This window comes from Pygocentrus nattereri, chromosome 7 (assembly GCF_015220715.1).
Source record: "Pygocentrus nattereri isolate fPygNat1 chromosome 7, fPygNat1.pri, whole genome shotgun sequence".
Lineage (NCBI taxonomy): Eukaryota > Metazoa > Chordata > Actinopteri > Characiformes > Serrasalmidae > Pygocentrus > Pygocentrus nattereri.
The window spans coordinates 6,854,707-6,868,944 of record NC_051217.1 but is presented as its reverse complement, the minus strand read 5'-3'; the positions used below and the strand labels follow the sequence as shown (position 1 = coordinate 6,868,944).

The following is a 14,238-nucleotide window of genomic DNA, read 5'->3' as shown; positions in this document are numbered from 1 at the left end:
GGGCGGTAATCCTCGAACCCGGTGGTGGACACCCCAGGTGAGAGATGCCGTCAAGCTGAAGAAGGAGTCCTACCGGGCATGGTTGGCCTGTGGGACACCAGAGGCAGCTGGCAGGTATCGACAGGCCAAGCGATCTGCAGCTTCAGTTGTCGCCAAGGCAAAAACCCGTGTATGGGAGGAGTTTGGTGAGGCCTTGGAAACTGACTTTAAGTCAGCTCCGAAAAGATTCTGGCAAACCGTCAGGCGACTCAGAAGGGGAAAGCAGTGTGCCACTAGCACTGTATATAGTGGAGATGGTGTGCTGCTGACTTCGACTGAAGACGTCATTGGGCGGTGGAAGGAACCTTCTCAATCCCACCGACACGTTCTCCAGTGAGGAGGCTGAGTCTGGGGACATGGGAATAGGCTTGTCCATTACTGAGGCTGAAGTCGCTAAGGTAGTTAAGAAGCTCCTTGGTGGCAAGGCTCCAGGGGTGGATGAGATCCGCCCTGAGTTCCTCAAGGCTCTGGATGTTGTGGGGCTGTCTTGGCTGACACGCCTTTTCAACATTGCGTGGACATCGGGGGCGGTGCCACTGGATTGGCAGACTATGACCTATGGTCATGAGCTTTGGGTAATGACCGAAAGAATAAGATCGCGAATACAAGCGGCCGAAATGAGTTTCCTCCGCAGGGTGTCTGGACTCTCCCTTAGAGATAGGGTGAGAAGTTCAGTCATCCGGGAGGGACTCGGAGTAGAGCCGCTGCTTCTTCACATCGAGAGGAGCCAGCTGAGGTGGTTCGGGCATCTGGTTAGGATGCCTCCTGGACGCCTCCCTCGGGAGGTGTCACAGGCGAGTCCACCTGGGAGGAGACCCCGGGGAAGACCCAGGACACGCTGGCGCGACTATATCGCCCAGCTGGCCTGGGAGCGCCTCGGAATCCCCCTTGGAGAGCTGGTAATGCCTCTGCACTTTTTTCTTGAGGTCATCTCCACAGCGTAGTTGTGAATGTTTCCCATATCAGCAAACAATTTATACACAGACCTTCTGCCTTTGACTTCAGACGCTCACAATTTCTGATTGCAAATATCCAAGTATTTATAAATCCTGCTAGTGTGGGTTCATGTCAGTTCCCTCCCTTTCAATCATGCACACAAAATCTACCCGCATACTTGTAGTTCCTCCCTGTGAAGAATCATTAGCTTGCTAAACGCTGCTAAGAAGCAAGTGAGTTACAAAGCAGATCCATGTGGTGTGAACTGACATACCTGGAGCCTTCATCTACATCCGTGCCTTTATCCAGCACACTGCTGAGATTATGTTCTGCTAGTGTCTCCTCTGGAACCTCCTCAAGTTCCTCCTCACGTTGCATGGAAAGCCGGTAATTCTCCAGCTCAATTCGCTCAGGGGTTCCTTTCAGACGCTTGGCCAGGCTGGGCTCAGCCATCCCGTTCACTTCTGGGACTGCAGGGGACAGTGAAGGAAAGGTGGGAGAGACATTTAATTGGGAGATCAAAGGGCTGAGGTGTAGGTTTGCAGACCATGCAGAAGCTATGCAAAGGGTGGCCAGATGGCCACAGACTTAATTACAAACCTCCAGCAGTTTCTAAACTGATTGACATGGCACTGTTAGGTAGTAAATCTGCAAAAATCAGCTCATGTCTAACTTTATAGAAATAAAAAAATAATTGCAGAAATTTAAAAAATTGACAGTGGATTTGTGTTGGAATATGCATGCAGATTTTTTATGTTTTTTTTCTGAGGGAGTATGTGTGTATCTCTGGTATTATGCTCACTTCCAAAGGTTTTATTCACAGTACAAAAGTTATATAGTTTTTAAAAGTTTGGAAGCATTAAGTCATTCAGAGGGATTCTGTTTCATATCTAGTCAATACAAACAGACAAACACAAACTTTGTAATGTCTCGACAAATTTATTTATGCATTTGATTTATTAACCTACATCATATAATGAATAGCATAAAATTAAATATACTGAATCATCAAATATATTATTACATATTAATAAATACAGGAAGTTGGTACCTTGCCTTTTTCCCATCCTACAAAGCAACACTTCATGATAAAAATGCGTTGATATTAGAACTCTAACTTTTTGATGAACTTTGAGCTGGACAAGTGTGATGAATTAAAGCGTGACATTCCTAACCTATCAAAGCAACTACAGGATTAGAAATGATATTCCTGTACTGTTAAGTGAGCTCAGAAAAACACCGACCCCCAAAAGACAAAGCCTGAATTTTAAAGCTAAATCTGTGAAAATATATATAAAAAAAAAAAATTACAAAAAAAGAGCAAGGTGAGTATGTGAATGTGTGGTGTAGAGATGAAGAGGGTAGCATGGTGCGACTCATGGTGGCAATGCAATACAACAAAACCCACCAACTTCCCAAAACTACCTGAATGGGTTATTTGTAGTAATATATCATTTTTAAACAATACGTGTTACAACCCTGGACCTAAGTGACTTGAGCTAAACACACTACAGCAAACATTCCTGATGTGAAAAATCAATACTAGCTGTTCAATTTTAATAAAGTAAAATTAATCTCTAAAAGTTGTATTACACTCTAAAACACACCAAAATGTTGCTTATAATCACACAAATGTACACTAAAACCATTAAAACTATGCTTACTGTTAGCCTAGCAGAATACCACTTTCAAGTTCTCTAAATTCCTATCGAGCAGAAGCATAGAGGTATTTATAATCATACATTTTTCCAGTACTATGACTCACATGATTGATGGAAAAACGGGGTTAGTATGCAGGAAAGACTTAGAAATGCACAAACACAGAGGGTGTGATGGGCTACACCTACAGACCAATCACAGGCACTGACAGGCACTAGCTGAGCGAGAGGCTGCTCTGATAGGAAAGGGGAAAGGTAAAGCTTACAGAGTCATCCAATCACAGGCACTGATACAAGCACTACATTACAGGGTTTCACTGCTAGAAAAGTACAGGTACAAAAAACACAGGCACTATTACAGGCAGGAACTAGAGACAAGAGGTGAAAGAGAGGAAGAAGATTTCAGCAACAGAAAGGTAAAAAAAAAAACAGGCAGCAAATAAACTATACAATCTCTAGTTATTACAAGTACATAAAGAGCATGCAGGCAAAAAAAGGCCAATCTGATTTCATGTTAATGTATCTACTTCATTGATATGATCGTCTGTATGCCCTAGAGCTTCAATTAATTTAAATGAAAAATACTAGCTAGTAGGGGGTGGGCAATATGCTAATATTTTTTTAACCCTAGTAATTTATATAACATGTGATTTTCCAAGCATATTGTGTATAATTTGGGAATTGTGGGCCAATGTCAACATACAATATTTTTTATTTACATAACTGCCAATACAGGAACATAATTAAAATTATTTATAGCTTTATATATGCAGTAAGATGAATGAAAAGCAGATATTACAACATCAACGAAACATTCTGCTCTTTCAAAGTACAAGAAATGTCTCAACAAATACTGGTTACATTTTTTTTTTTTTTTTTTTTTTAGCAATCATCTGCTAAAACCACTATGATTCCAATAGTACTGTCCATCTCTAGTCAATACTTTAGGAACGCTGACCAATTGCATGTTTCACTAAGAGAGCATAATAATGATCCTATTTAATTGAACTTACTTCAGTAAGGTGCGCTGGTGCGTTCTACATGTTCCAACCTACCAAACCTTAGAAAGACTAAATACTGCTATACATACTGTGTATCGTGAAAATGTTATATTGTGATATCAGATTTCAACATGTTGCCCACTCCTGCCAGCTAGGCTCTTTTTTGCCTGAATATCTTCACTCAAAGTCAAAGGTTTAATGAAGAAGCATCATTTTACATATTTTACACATCCATTGCAAATATCCAAGCAATTTAAAACATTTCATTAAAAATGACAAAACAAATGGCACATCCTTAGAATGTACAGATCACTGCAGCCAACACTTCAGCAGTGTTAGCTCATCTCAGAGACTTTGGTAGAGAGGGAGCATGCTAGAGGATATTGAGCAGGAGGTTGAGAGTGAAGCAGGAGAAGAGGTATATGCAGTAGGTAAAGAGGAAGGGGAAGTCTAAGGGGCTGTGTGCCACCTGGTGGCGAGTCCAGGACAGTGCACGGCGCAGCGAGCGCATCGAGCCCCGCACCCCAGGACGGAGGCGTAGGACAGGGCCAAGAGAGGAAAAGCTGGTACCTGAGGGCCGGCACTCCGCAGGGGGCTGAGCAGCCGCCGCTCGGCCAGGGGCATCCACAGTGACTGGAGGTACCGGTGGGGCCTGGGGCTCCTGAGAGCGCAGAGAGAAAAGAACCCTCTGCTAATTTTGTTCAAAATATCACCAGAGTGAGATGATGGAATTAAACTGTCATATTGTGACCAAACACAGTAATTTAACTTAAAAATAGAGGTGTGCGTTTTGTAGGGTGGACAATATTTATTTTATTTATATATGAAATATTTAAAATCCACAACAGCCTTGCACTGTTAAAGTTAATATATTGCTTTCCTCAACATTTGATGGCTTGGTAGGCTAGTTCTGTGTCCTGAAGCAGTTGAATATTATTAAAAACTTATCTTTAAACCTCCAACCAGTTAAGTAATCTCAGTCCCATTCATTTTGTCAATCACTGTAATCTACCTCTTATATCTCTTATACCTCTATGTTATATTAATGCGTGGATTGACTATGGACGTTACACAAAAGGTTCACCTCAACAATCTGACTGTGACCGACTCAACTAATCACAGCCAAAGAGAGCAAGACTGCAGGGTGTGTATCAGCTGTGGTTTCTGTGTTGTTTATATGTGACTTCTCTCTCCAAAGAAATGAAACGATGGGGGGACTCATTTAACAGGACACCACAGTGTTTTGTTACGTATAGAAGGTTCAGCACCCCCAAATTATTACATATTTCCAAATATCACATCCGTCTGGACGTGTAGTCTAAGTAATTATTTGTGCTTTTTTACATATTTCTAACCCTTCTGTATCAGCACCAACTTCCATCAGTGCCTTAGCTCGAAAGCATCATTAGACTCCGGCTTATTTGAATTAGTCTAAGGATAAGTTCAACAAGCTGACTTTGGAGTGTCTGCACAATTTCATAAGTATATATGTACTATGACACTCTAGCTGACCTACACAGCGATGATTCATTCAAGCAGTCCTTCACTATCCAACTCCGATTATTACAAAAAAAACAACACAGAATCCTGGTCATTCAAATGCATCCGAGCAAGTATAAAACTCTGCGCTCAAATTGAAACAAACATCTCATACATATTTGCAAGCAGACTCTACCTTTGAGTGGAGAGGAGCAGTGGCAGGGGCAGGCCTCTTCCTCTGGGCCTGTCCGGACAAGCGGTAACAGTAGTGCGGCTTACAGTAAAACTTCCCTACGAGACACACACACACACACACACACACGAGCAGAGTATAAAGTATTACACAGCCTTTTAAGTAAATGGACAAAAGAGTGCATTCAATACCTGCTTTATATGTGAAATAAATGTTTTCTACAGTGCAAAAACACTCTTTGCATGCATCTTTGCTCCGTGCCCATGCAAAGTGGGAAGTCACTAAACAGTCTGGACTTGAGGAGGAGTCAAGGGGATAAAAAGAAAAAGAACTACTCTGTTTGTGGCAACAATATGCCAGTATGCTGGAAGACAAAGGAAATCTTATGACCAACCATGAAAAAGAGCGCAAGTGAATGAACAAGGAGAATTCATGTCTTGATAGTGTTCATTTATGCAGTATAGTAAGTGATGGGACAGTTTGCTGTTCTGGCTTTGCATTCCAGCACATTTGGTTTCAAATTAAAAATAATTATATATTTATAATAATTATATAATTTATACAGTATAAAAAGAGTGAATTTGTAGGCATTTGGGCAAATTACATATTTAAGTGAATACATTTAATCCAAAGTACACATTCTCTACTGATAACACACGTATGTATATTAATGCAAAATTAATGAATTACTGATTATAAAAATACTGATTATTTGCTTAACTTAACATGGGGGGGGGGGGGTGTTAATAAATAAACTAAGTAATAAACTAAGTTAACTACAAATGACAACAAATTAATAAATAATGGTTAGAATGTAGGTACATTATATTTGTTATGACTGACTATTTGAAATACCATAAACTTTATGTTTGGCCTGATGATGCTTTCCCAGGTCTATAATGCAGGCATTTTCAATTTCTAATTGTGTTATGCTCAAATTAAAGCTCACATTCTGGAACACAAAATCAAAACAACAAGATAGTGTCCAAATACTTACACAGCACTGAACGTATCTAATTAGGACTGAAGTGCAAATGCTACAGATATGAATATGCATCCTTTATGCCAGGCAGATTACAATGACGTACCATCCTCCACATCGAATGCGTAGGAGGAGAGGCGCAGAGTGGTGCCGCAGTAGTCACACTTAAAGCAGCTGCGATGGAAGAACTTTCCCTCTGCGCTTAGGCGCTCCATCACATATACACGCTTCCGGCAGAAGAAACACACGTCGCTGCCCCCGATGTTCTGTGGAAACTCTTTCCGCAAGGAACCCTGCATAACAAAAAAAAAAAAAAAAAAAAAAAAAAAAACACAACAATACAGCACATAACGTCATATATTTGTGAAAGGGATGCGCATTTGCAGGCATTAGTGAAAAACAAGTGCAGTGGTTCTGAACAACTTCTAAAACAAGTCAGGGTATTAACACTTCCTTTACAGCACAGCTTTCAGAAATGACACTCTACGAATCAGCATTTGGTTTAATGACAGTGGATAAAACAGCTGTGACTGCCCTAATATGCTCAGTAACTGCTTGTACTGCCTTCTAACTTAACTAGGTTCACCTAGATATCTATTAAAGAGCCTGTGTGTTTTTTTAACAATTTGAACCTCTGTACATGATCCATAGAGGTCATTTCTGAACATGTGTCATCACAGGGCAATTGTTCAATATTCACTACAAAATGAGCACAGTTAGACGGAAGCTTACAATCTATAGAGGAAGGTTTTGCATTAAAAGAAAGTTAGCCGAACACTGTTCCAAGCATTCTAGGCCGTCACACTGGATGCTATGCGGCATCACTACAACTCCCAGAGTTCTTACCAAATCCCTTTTCTCAAGAGGGGGCCTGGAGTCCTCCTGGGTTTGAAGCTGACTGGCTATTTGCTCAGTCAGTGAGCTCACTCCCCCTGTATACATCTTTACATATTGCTATGGACCGCAGACAAATGGAAAAAGGAGTTTGAGAGGGAAAAGAAGTGAAAAGAAGAGACAGAAAGCGAAGAATAAGTTGTGAGAAACTCAGAAATGCGCTTTTTGATTTCAACAAAACACTAATGGCGAGACTGTGATATGATTAAAGAAAAAGATTTTTGGTTGATCAGGTGTGTATATGAGACAGAGAACAGAGACACGGCATTTCAGTTTAGATTTATATAAAGAGTGAAAGCCATGCTCTCTCAGCTCTCACACGCGCACACACACAATACCAAGACCACAAACACCACATACATCATATCGACGTTTCATAATGGGGGTGGGGGGGGGGCGGCTGGAATCTCAATCGGCACATACAATTTAATTAGCACTGGTTACAGTCAGAGAGGGAAAAAAAAAAAACATCACCAAAAGTTATAATACCACCAAATTAAGTGCTTCATTATTCCATGCCTGTTAGGACAACCATAAACACAGTTAAATTCTCTGAATGCAAAAAGCTATTGTCCCATGTAGATCACTGTACTCTTACCTACCAAGTCAAACTAAATCAGTGCATTTCAGCAATGCTAGTTTATCCTCTCTCTATCCCATGGACAACATAGTTACTGGCTGTAATGGTAATGGATATCTTATTTGAATAATTATGATAAACATGTAATAGGACTGGCCTGAACAGCGTTTTATAGGTTTTGAATACGTACTGTAAACTCTTACATTACTACTATTTATGTTGCATCACTGAATATATTTTTAAAGATGTTTGTTACTACAGTTCAAACCATATCCAATAGGTGGCACTGATGTGTTAAAAGCATATACCAGCGAAAGCTTAAATTAACAGCCATGCTTGGCCAGTTTGGCCAAGTTTTGGCTACAATTTTTGGCTTCTGAATGCTAAACAGAGAAATGGATTCATATCAGCCCCAACATATACCCATCTTTCTAAAAAATGAGGTGGAAATAAATGTCCTACTGCCATAGTCTCCCTGCAAAACAATTGCCAGAACAACATATGTTCACAGTTATAATCTGAATAGTAAACTCTAGTAGTGCAGGTGATCATTTCACACTTACTTTAATTGTAGTTGTATTTTTTCCCCATTTGTACAATGTACTGAAGAATTAAGAGGTTCAAACATAAAAAAAATACTGGTGCTGTAATTCCATCAGTGTGTATTAGTGCATCTTAAACACGTCCAGTATGATACTGCAGTAACACCAAAAAAATGTCATAACTTTGGTCATAACTATCATAAGAAATGTCCATGTCAGCCCATAAGTCCTCTATATACACAAACATGCTGTTAAAGAAACGTCTAGATTAACAAATCTCATAATGCAGTCAGTAGATGAGGCACTGAGTAGGCTAGTGCTTTGTCTTGAGAGACATGAGAGTGAGCGGGTTAGCCACAGAAACACACAGATACACAGCTGGCCTGATGTGCTCCAGCAGCTTACTACCTGTCGGAGTGAGGCAGGAGAGGGAAGCGGGCTGTCTGAGGGCAGCTCACGCACTCTGTGCCACTGCTCAATAAAGAAATGCGAGGGTTTTTTCTTAGGCTCCAAAGAACAGAGAAAGAGGAAGGAGAAGTTATTAAATGACTACAGTGGGAAGAAGGAACAGAGGACAAACTGGCAAAAACATGAGAAAGAACCTCATCTGTGCTGGAAATGCAAAGATGCATGCTTTTCAGTTTATATTTGCAAATTACACTGTGGCTCTGCACTAAAATCACATGAAAGATTTCACTGAGCGGCATACACACTACTGTTCATCACCAGCAGAATACTGTTGGAATTACTAGCCACATTAATACTTTGTGTTGCTTTACATACACTAAGAATTTGTAAATCAGGGGTGCCCTAACTGTGAGCCAAAGTGCAAGGTCTAGCTGGCTAAATCAAACATCTTCAGGGTCCAACTTTGGGCAGCCTCAGTTGTAATATGACGATACCTCAGGAATTTTTCATGATACATGATATGATCGTCATTTTTTCTGACATCTGAAATGTTTTAACAGACTGAGCAGTGCTACATTTCAAAAACACTATCTATGAATACAACAATTATTTTTCAGCATTTCACAAATCCCAATAAACAGGACTACATATGGACTAAATCTCTTTGTAATTAAACACGAAGTTGGGAAGTATTGTTGAAGTACTAAGGATATCTAAAGGATAATCAGAAAAGTACACTGTGACCTATGAAACAATAACAATAACTGGCATATTGAAGAGACCCATTAATTAAGTATTTTCAGATGTTCTGAAAACAAAAACAAGCTATTAAATATAAATAATAAACTGTAATGGCCTACTAAATTGAAACATACTTAAAGCAGGTCTAAGCAGAGCATGTATGTTAGAATGTCAGGATGGAGAGATCACCTTGGGCCTAGCTGGCTTGTCTTTAAATAGAGATGCTAACTTCTCTGCTCGTTCCTGGATACTGGGGATGTGTAAAGGCACTTGTTCATCAGAGCACAATATCTGGCTCTCCTGCAGGAAAAAGACCTATTCAGACAAACAACCTGGGATCTACTGTCCAGCAATTCAAAGCCACTCTTAGGTTAAGTGAGCACAGGAGGTTCATGCAGTCCAGCCATGCAGGACTACCTGCTGCTGAGGATCAGGGGGATAGGAGGGCTGTTCAGGGGTCAAGCCGTGGGTCAGCAGCCACTGCTCCAGAAAGAAGCGTGAGGGCTTTTTCATAGGCTCCAGAGGGGCAAGAGAACAAAGATAAGAGGAAGACTCTTAATACCCAGGTCAGAGAAGAAAGTGAGAACTAATACAGGTAAGCACTGACGGTCTTGACCCCCACCCCCACCAAAAATAAATAATCAATCACTCTAAACCAAACAGGCCTGAGTCATGAAAAAACACCTACAGTATCAATCTTGTTGCCTTGTATGCTCTACCTTGGGCTTGTCAGGCTTGTGAGGCTGCCTTGTAAATTTAGTAGCTAGTGTTTCTGCTCTCTCCTGAATGCTAGAAGAATAGATAGGCTCAGACACTTCTGTGGGCCAGGATCCTGTTTCCTGTGAACAAAAGCACCCGGAAAAGATTCACCTCATCCATATATACCCCCCCCCACACACACACATATACACACACACAAGCATATGCCCATGCATATATTATGTCTATGTACAATAACGTGCAGAACTCCGAGACCACTCTTCATTTTTAACAATTTACATCCAAAATTGCCATTAAGTTAACTTTCATAATTTTAATATTTTATATATAATATATATATAATATATCTATTATATTTAGCTGTCGAGGCTTCTGTGTATTTTTTGTGTGTGTTTTGCTTCTGCTTCTTTTCTTGATGCTGAAAAATTAAAAACTAATTAATGGCCATTTTGACTGGAAATAAAATAAATGAAAAAGTGGTCTCTGACTTTTGCACAGCAAAATATTTTTTATCAAAAGCTGAAAAACTGACACCAGGATGGATTAGCTGAGTTCTTTTCACATTCACACGTGAATGCATCACAGCAAACATTAGCAGTGGTTTTAATTTCTTTCCACCTCACTTACTCCCAAAATGCTCATCAGTAGATACAAAAAACACAACAGGCCCATGCTCCAACCATGGTTACCCTGTAAGACGGTGAGAGATGATCCTGGGTAGTGCCATCCTCTATACCATTACGCTTATTTACCTCAAATTTGTGAAAACCCTTCCATAAAGCAAATAAAGAGCCATCCAGTTTAACCAGTTACATCTCTTAAAGCAAATCACAACCAAATACACAACTAACCACATCACTCAAATGAACCACACAATCAAACTCAAATGGCACCAATTTACTCTCTTCACACTTGTGGTCCTCAAATCAGCCCTCAGAACCCCCCAGATGATCCATATTTTTGCTCCATTCCTGTGTGCTGGGAGAATCTGGCAAAATGGTGGACTGTCTAAGGGGCCCTGAAGACAAGACTAAGAACCATAATTGTGTTGCTTGACACAACTGCAAGTACATGCATGAAAATGAATTCCAATGCTCTTAAACTGCACCGTTCCCCATAAGCATCAGCAGATGGTGCTGCAGTTCCAGGACTAGATGAATATGCTGATGGTTATAATTGTCTGACGCTTGCAGAGACCTTCTAAACGCTGTTCAGCCATTCCACATGCAGGAACTGTGATGCACTTTACCATATGTGTGAAAATGTTTTGGACAGAGTATTGTGCAAAAGTCAAAGAACACCTTTTATTTTTATATTTTCCAGTAAAAGCAGCCTAGATCATGAGAAGCAGAAAATGCAACCAACTTCTAGGATGGAACATTGGAGATGCGGAAATACATCCCGGCAGACATATCTCTGAAAAACTTAGATCAACTCTCCTTAAAAGAATTAAACTGATTCATATCTTGTTATTGAGGCATCAGTGTAATTTTCTGTTGAATTTGTTTTCTGCTTTTCTTCTTAAAAAAGAGAGAACATTTACTTTATGTCCATTTCGAGTGGAAATTAAATGAATAAAGGGTGGGTCTCTGACTTTTGCACAGTACTGTAAGCACAAATGACAGTCATGGATATCCACCTTGAAATGACCCATGCTGAATGTTCATTGTGTTTAGACAGGAAACTCTGAAAATTATTCAGTGCTTTATGGAAAACTAAGCAAGAGTAAGAATAAATGCGTTAATCTACCAAAGTGCTTCAACAGTCACGAATTAAAGTAAAAGTGCCAAGATGAAAACAGTTTAGTAGAACTGCAACGTGAGACACAGAGAGAGAGCTGGTTAAGAAGAAGGATGAAGAGAGCAGAGTGCCATGTCAAGTGCATGGCAATGAGTGTCACCTGTGTGTGTGGAGAGAGCGGTGGAGAGGAGGATGAAGAGGATGAAGGAGGAGAAGAAGAGAGCAGAATGGTTTTCTTAGGGCAGCTTCGCAGGCCATCGCTGCTCCTGCTGGCCTTCAGAGAAACAGGAGAGGAGCGAAAAAGCACTCAGTCACTCTCCAATCTCACATTCAATCGCACTTCACATCAGACTTCACATCCAAACTTCATCAAACCTGAGCCAAAATACATAGCTACTCGCAGTATCCTTTATAAACATACACAAACAAGCATCTAAACTTCTCCGTTATTTAGCAATGTGATGATAAAGATCAGCAAAAAATATGGGAATGGAAGCTGGTGTTTACATATAGTTAAATAAAAAAAATGTAAAAACTCCTTAAAAGAAAAAAAGAAAAAAACTCCTGTAAAGTTCATTCATCCATGCTGTATTACATCTCGTCAATCAGCCTCCAAACATAGCAAACGGTAGAATGGAAAAAGTACAGAACACAAATGATTCACAAATGAACATACACACACACAAAGAAACACAAACAGACCACCCATACAGAAATGTGTGAAAGGAAAGCTAGCTATGCCACATCTAAACCACCACAATCTGACAGTGAGGAATATCATGAAATAAAACAATAATCAAAGACTACAGACCATTTATCATCATTCTGGGAGTGGAAACATAGATAACTATGGAGAGTGCATAACTACAGCAAGCAGGGTGAATATCTGTTTCTATGAGGATATTACCCACAGAACAAAAGTCTGATCATCTAAAAATATTGCATACATCCATAATTGGATATTACTTTACTTTCTTACTGCTGCTGTTAGTATGCTTTAACATACTACATGCATATCCCTTTGAGAACACTTTATTTGCAAAGACTATTTAGGTTATGTGCATTCTCCATGGAATCTCAGGGTTCCTTCTGGAAACACATTGCCAACTTTAAAGAACAGTACCACTGCCAGTTTTCCCCAATCATGGCTGATGAACTAAAGACTTGAATCTACAACAGCCACTCTCAGTCCCAACACTTACTTTCACACAGAATGATACAGTCCAACTACACACTATTCGATAAAATCTCTGATTAAATAGGAATTTGGCAAGACTGTATTACTAACTGCACTATAATTCACCAGTACTGAGTTTACAAGTCTGAACTACACAGTGAACTACATGCCTATAATGGTCACCTAGTATAACTGATTTTTAAGGATGACAACTATAGCAAACTTTTGGGGAAGCAGGGACACTGTATCAAAGTTCAATCTGATAACTGATATAGTGGATGTAGTGACATCAGACTACCATTAGTGGGTGTATATAAGAGGATCTTAAATTACTTATACTCTAGATAGAGTTCTCTAGATCAGGGCTGCCCAAAGTGTATTATACTGTAAATACTGTATTAAAAAAAATTAGCAACAACATCTTATTTATTTGAGTCCTGTTTTATCTTTTTGTCCCTGAGCCCATGATGCTCTTTGGCCCCTCAAGACAAAAAGTTTGGGCACCCCTGCTCTACATCATACACTGTAATACTTAAAAGCAGACTGATCATTGGACTGGGTAAAGCTGGGCAACAGGGTAGCAGGGTGTATTCTTGGTTGCTGGGGTGCTATCCTAAAGCTCTGGTCATACCTGTTCCCCTCTGCTGGGCAGAGTCTGACACTTCACCCTCTCTTTATAGCGGATACTCATCTGTTCCTGTAACTGAGTCCGTCTCTGTATGTACACAACCAAACACACTTATACACCTCACCGTTTTCCAGAATCACCTACCACATGGGTGCATTTTGTAGGTATACAGTTACTGACTGAATCTGTTGCTGCACAATGCGTCATCTGTCCTATTTGTCAGTAGAAGGGGACCAACACTGACCGAATATCATTTGTGTGGTGGGCCATTCTCAGCATGGCAGTAACACAAACATGAAAGTGGCATGTTAGCATGCTGGAGTTCATCAAAGTATGATACAGACATAAAACACATGTAAATGCAAGGTGTAAACTACCCTGATTTGTGCAAGTAAAAAGATGATAGTCTCTTGTCTCTGTATCTCTGTATACCTGAAGGACCTAACAATGTGGCCAGTTAGTAAGTGCCTGCATACACAGATACGCGCACGCACGCACGCACGCACGCACGCACGCACGC

At 40.2% G+C, this 14,238-nt stretch overlaps 1 protein-coding gene across 4 annotated transcripts in view; it reads right to left on the bottom strand.

The window, feature by feature from the left end:
* mical3a (microtubule associated monooxygenase, calponin and LIM domain containing 3a) overlaps positions 1-14,238 on the bottom strand; it is a 125,090-nt gene that overhangs the window by 29,424 nt on the left and 81,428 nt on the right. For 2 of the 4 annotated variants that reach the window (XM_037540054.1, XM_017687597.2), the window contains exons 18-21: positions 6,395-6,581; positions 5,310-5,404; positions 4,205-4,295; positions 1,250-1,445 (exon numbers count right to left, since the gene is read on the bottom strand). In XM_037540054.1, the coding sequence (XP_037395951.1) occupies positions 1,250-1,445; positions 4,205-4,295; positions 5,310-5,404; positions 6,395-6,581 (569 nt within the window). Of the gene's footprint in view, positions 1-1,249; positions 1,446-4,204; positions 4,296-5,309; positions 5,405-6,394; positions 6,582-7,134; positions 7,243-8,712; positions 8,812-9,642; positions 9,754-9,870; positions 9,970-10,172; positions 10,293-12,073; positions 12,188-13,721; positions 13,806-14,238 lie in introns of those variants that run through there. The other 2 variants (XM_037540055.1, XR_005130472.1) reach the window with 2 other exon arrangements.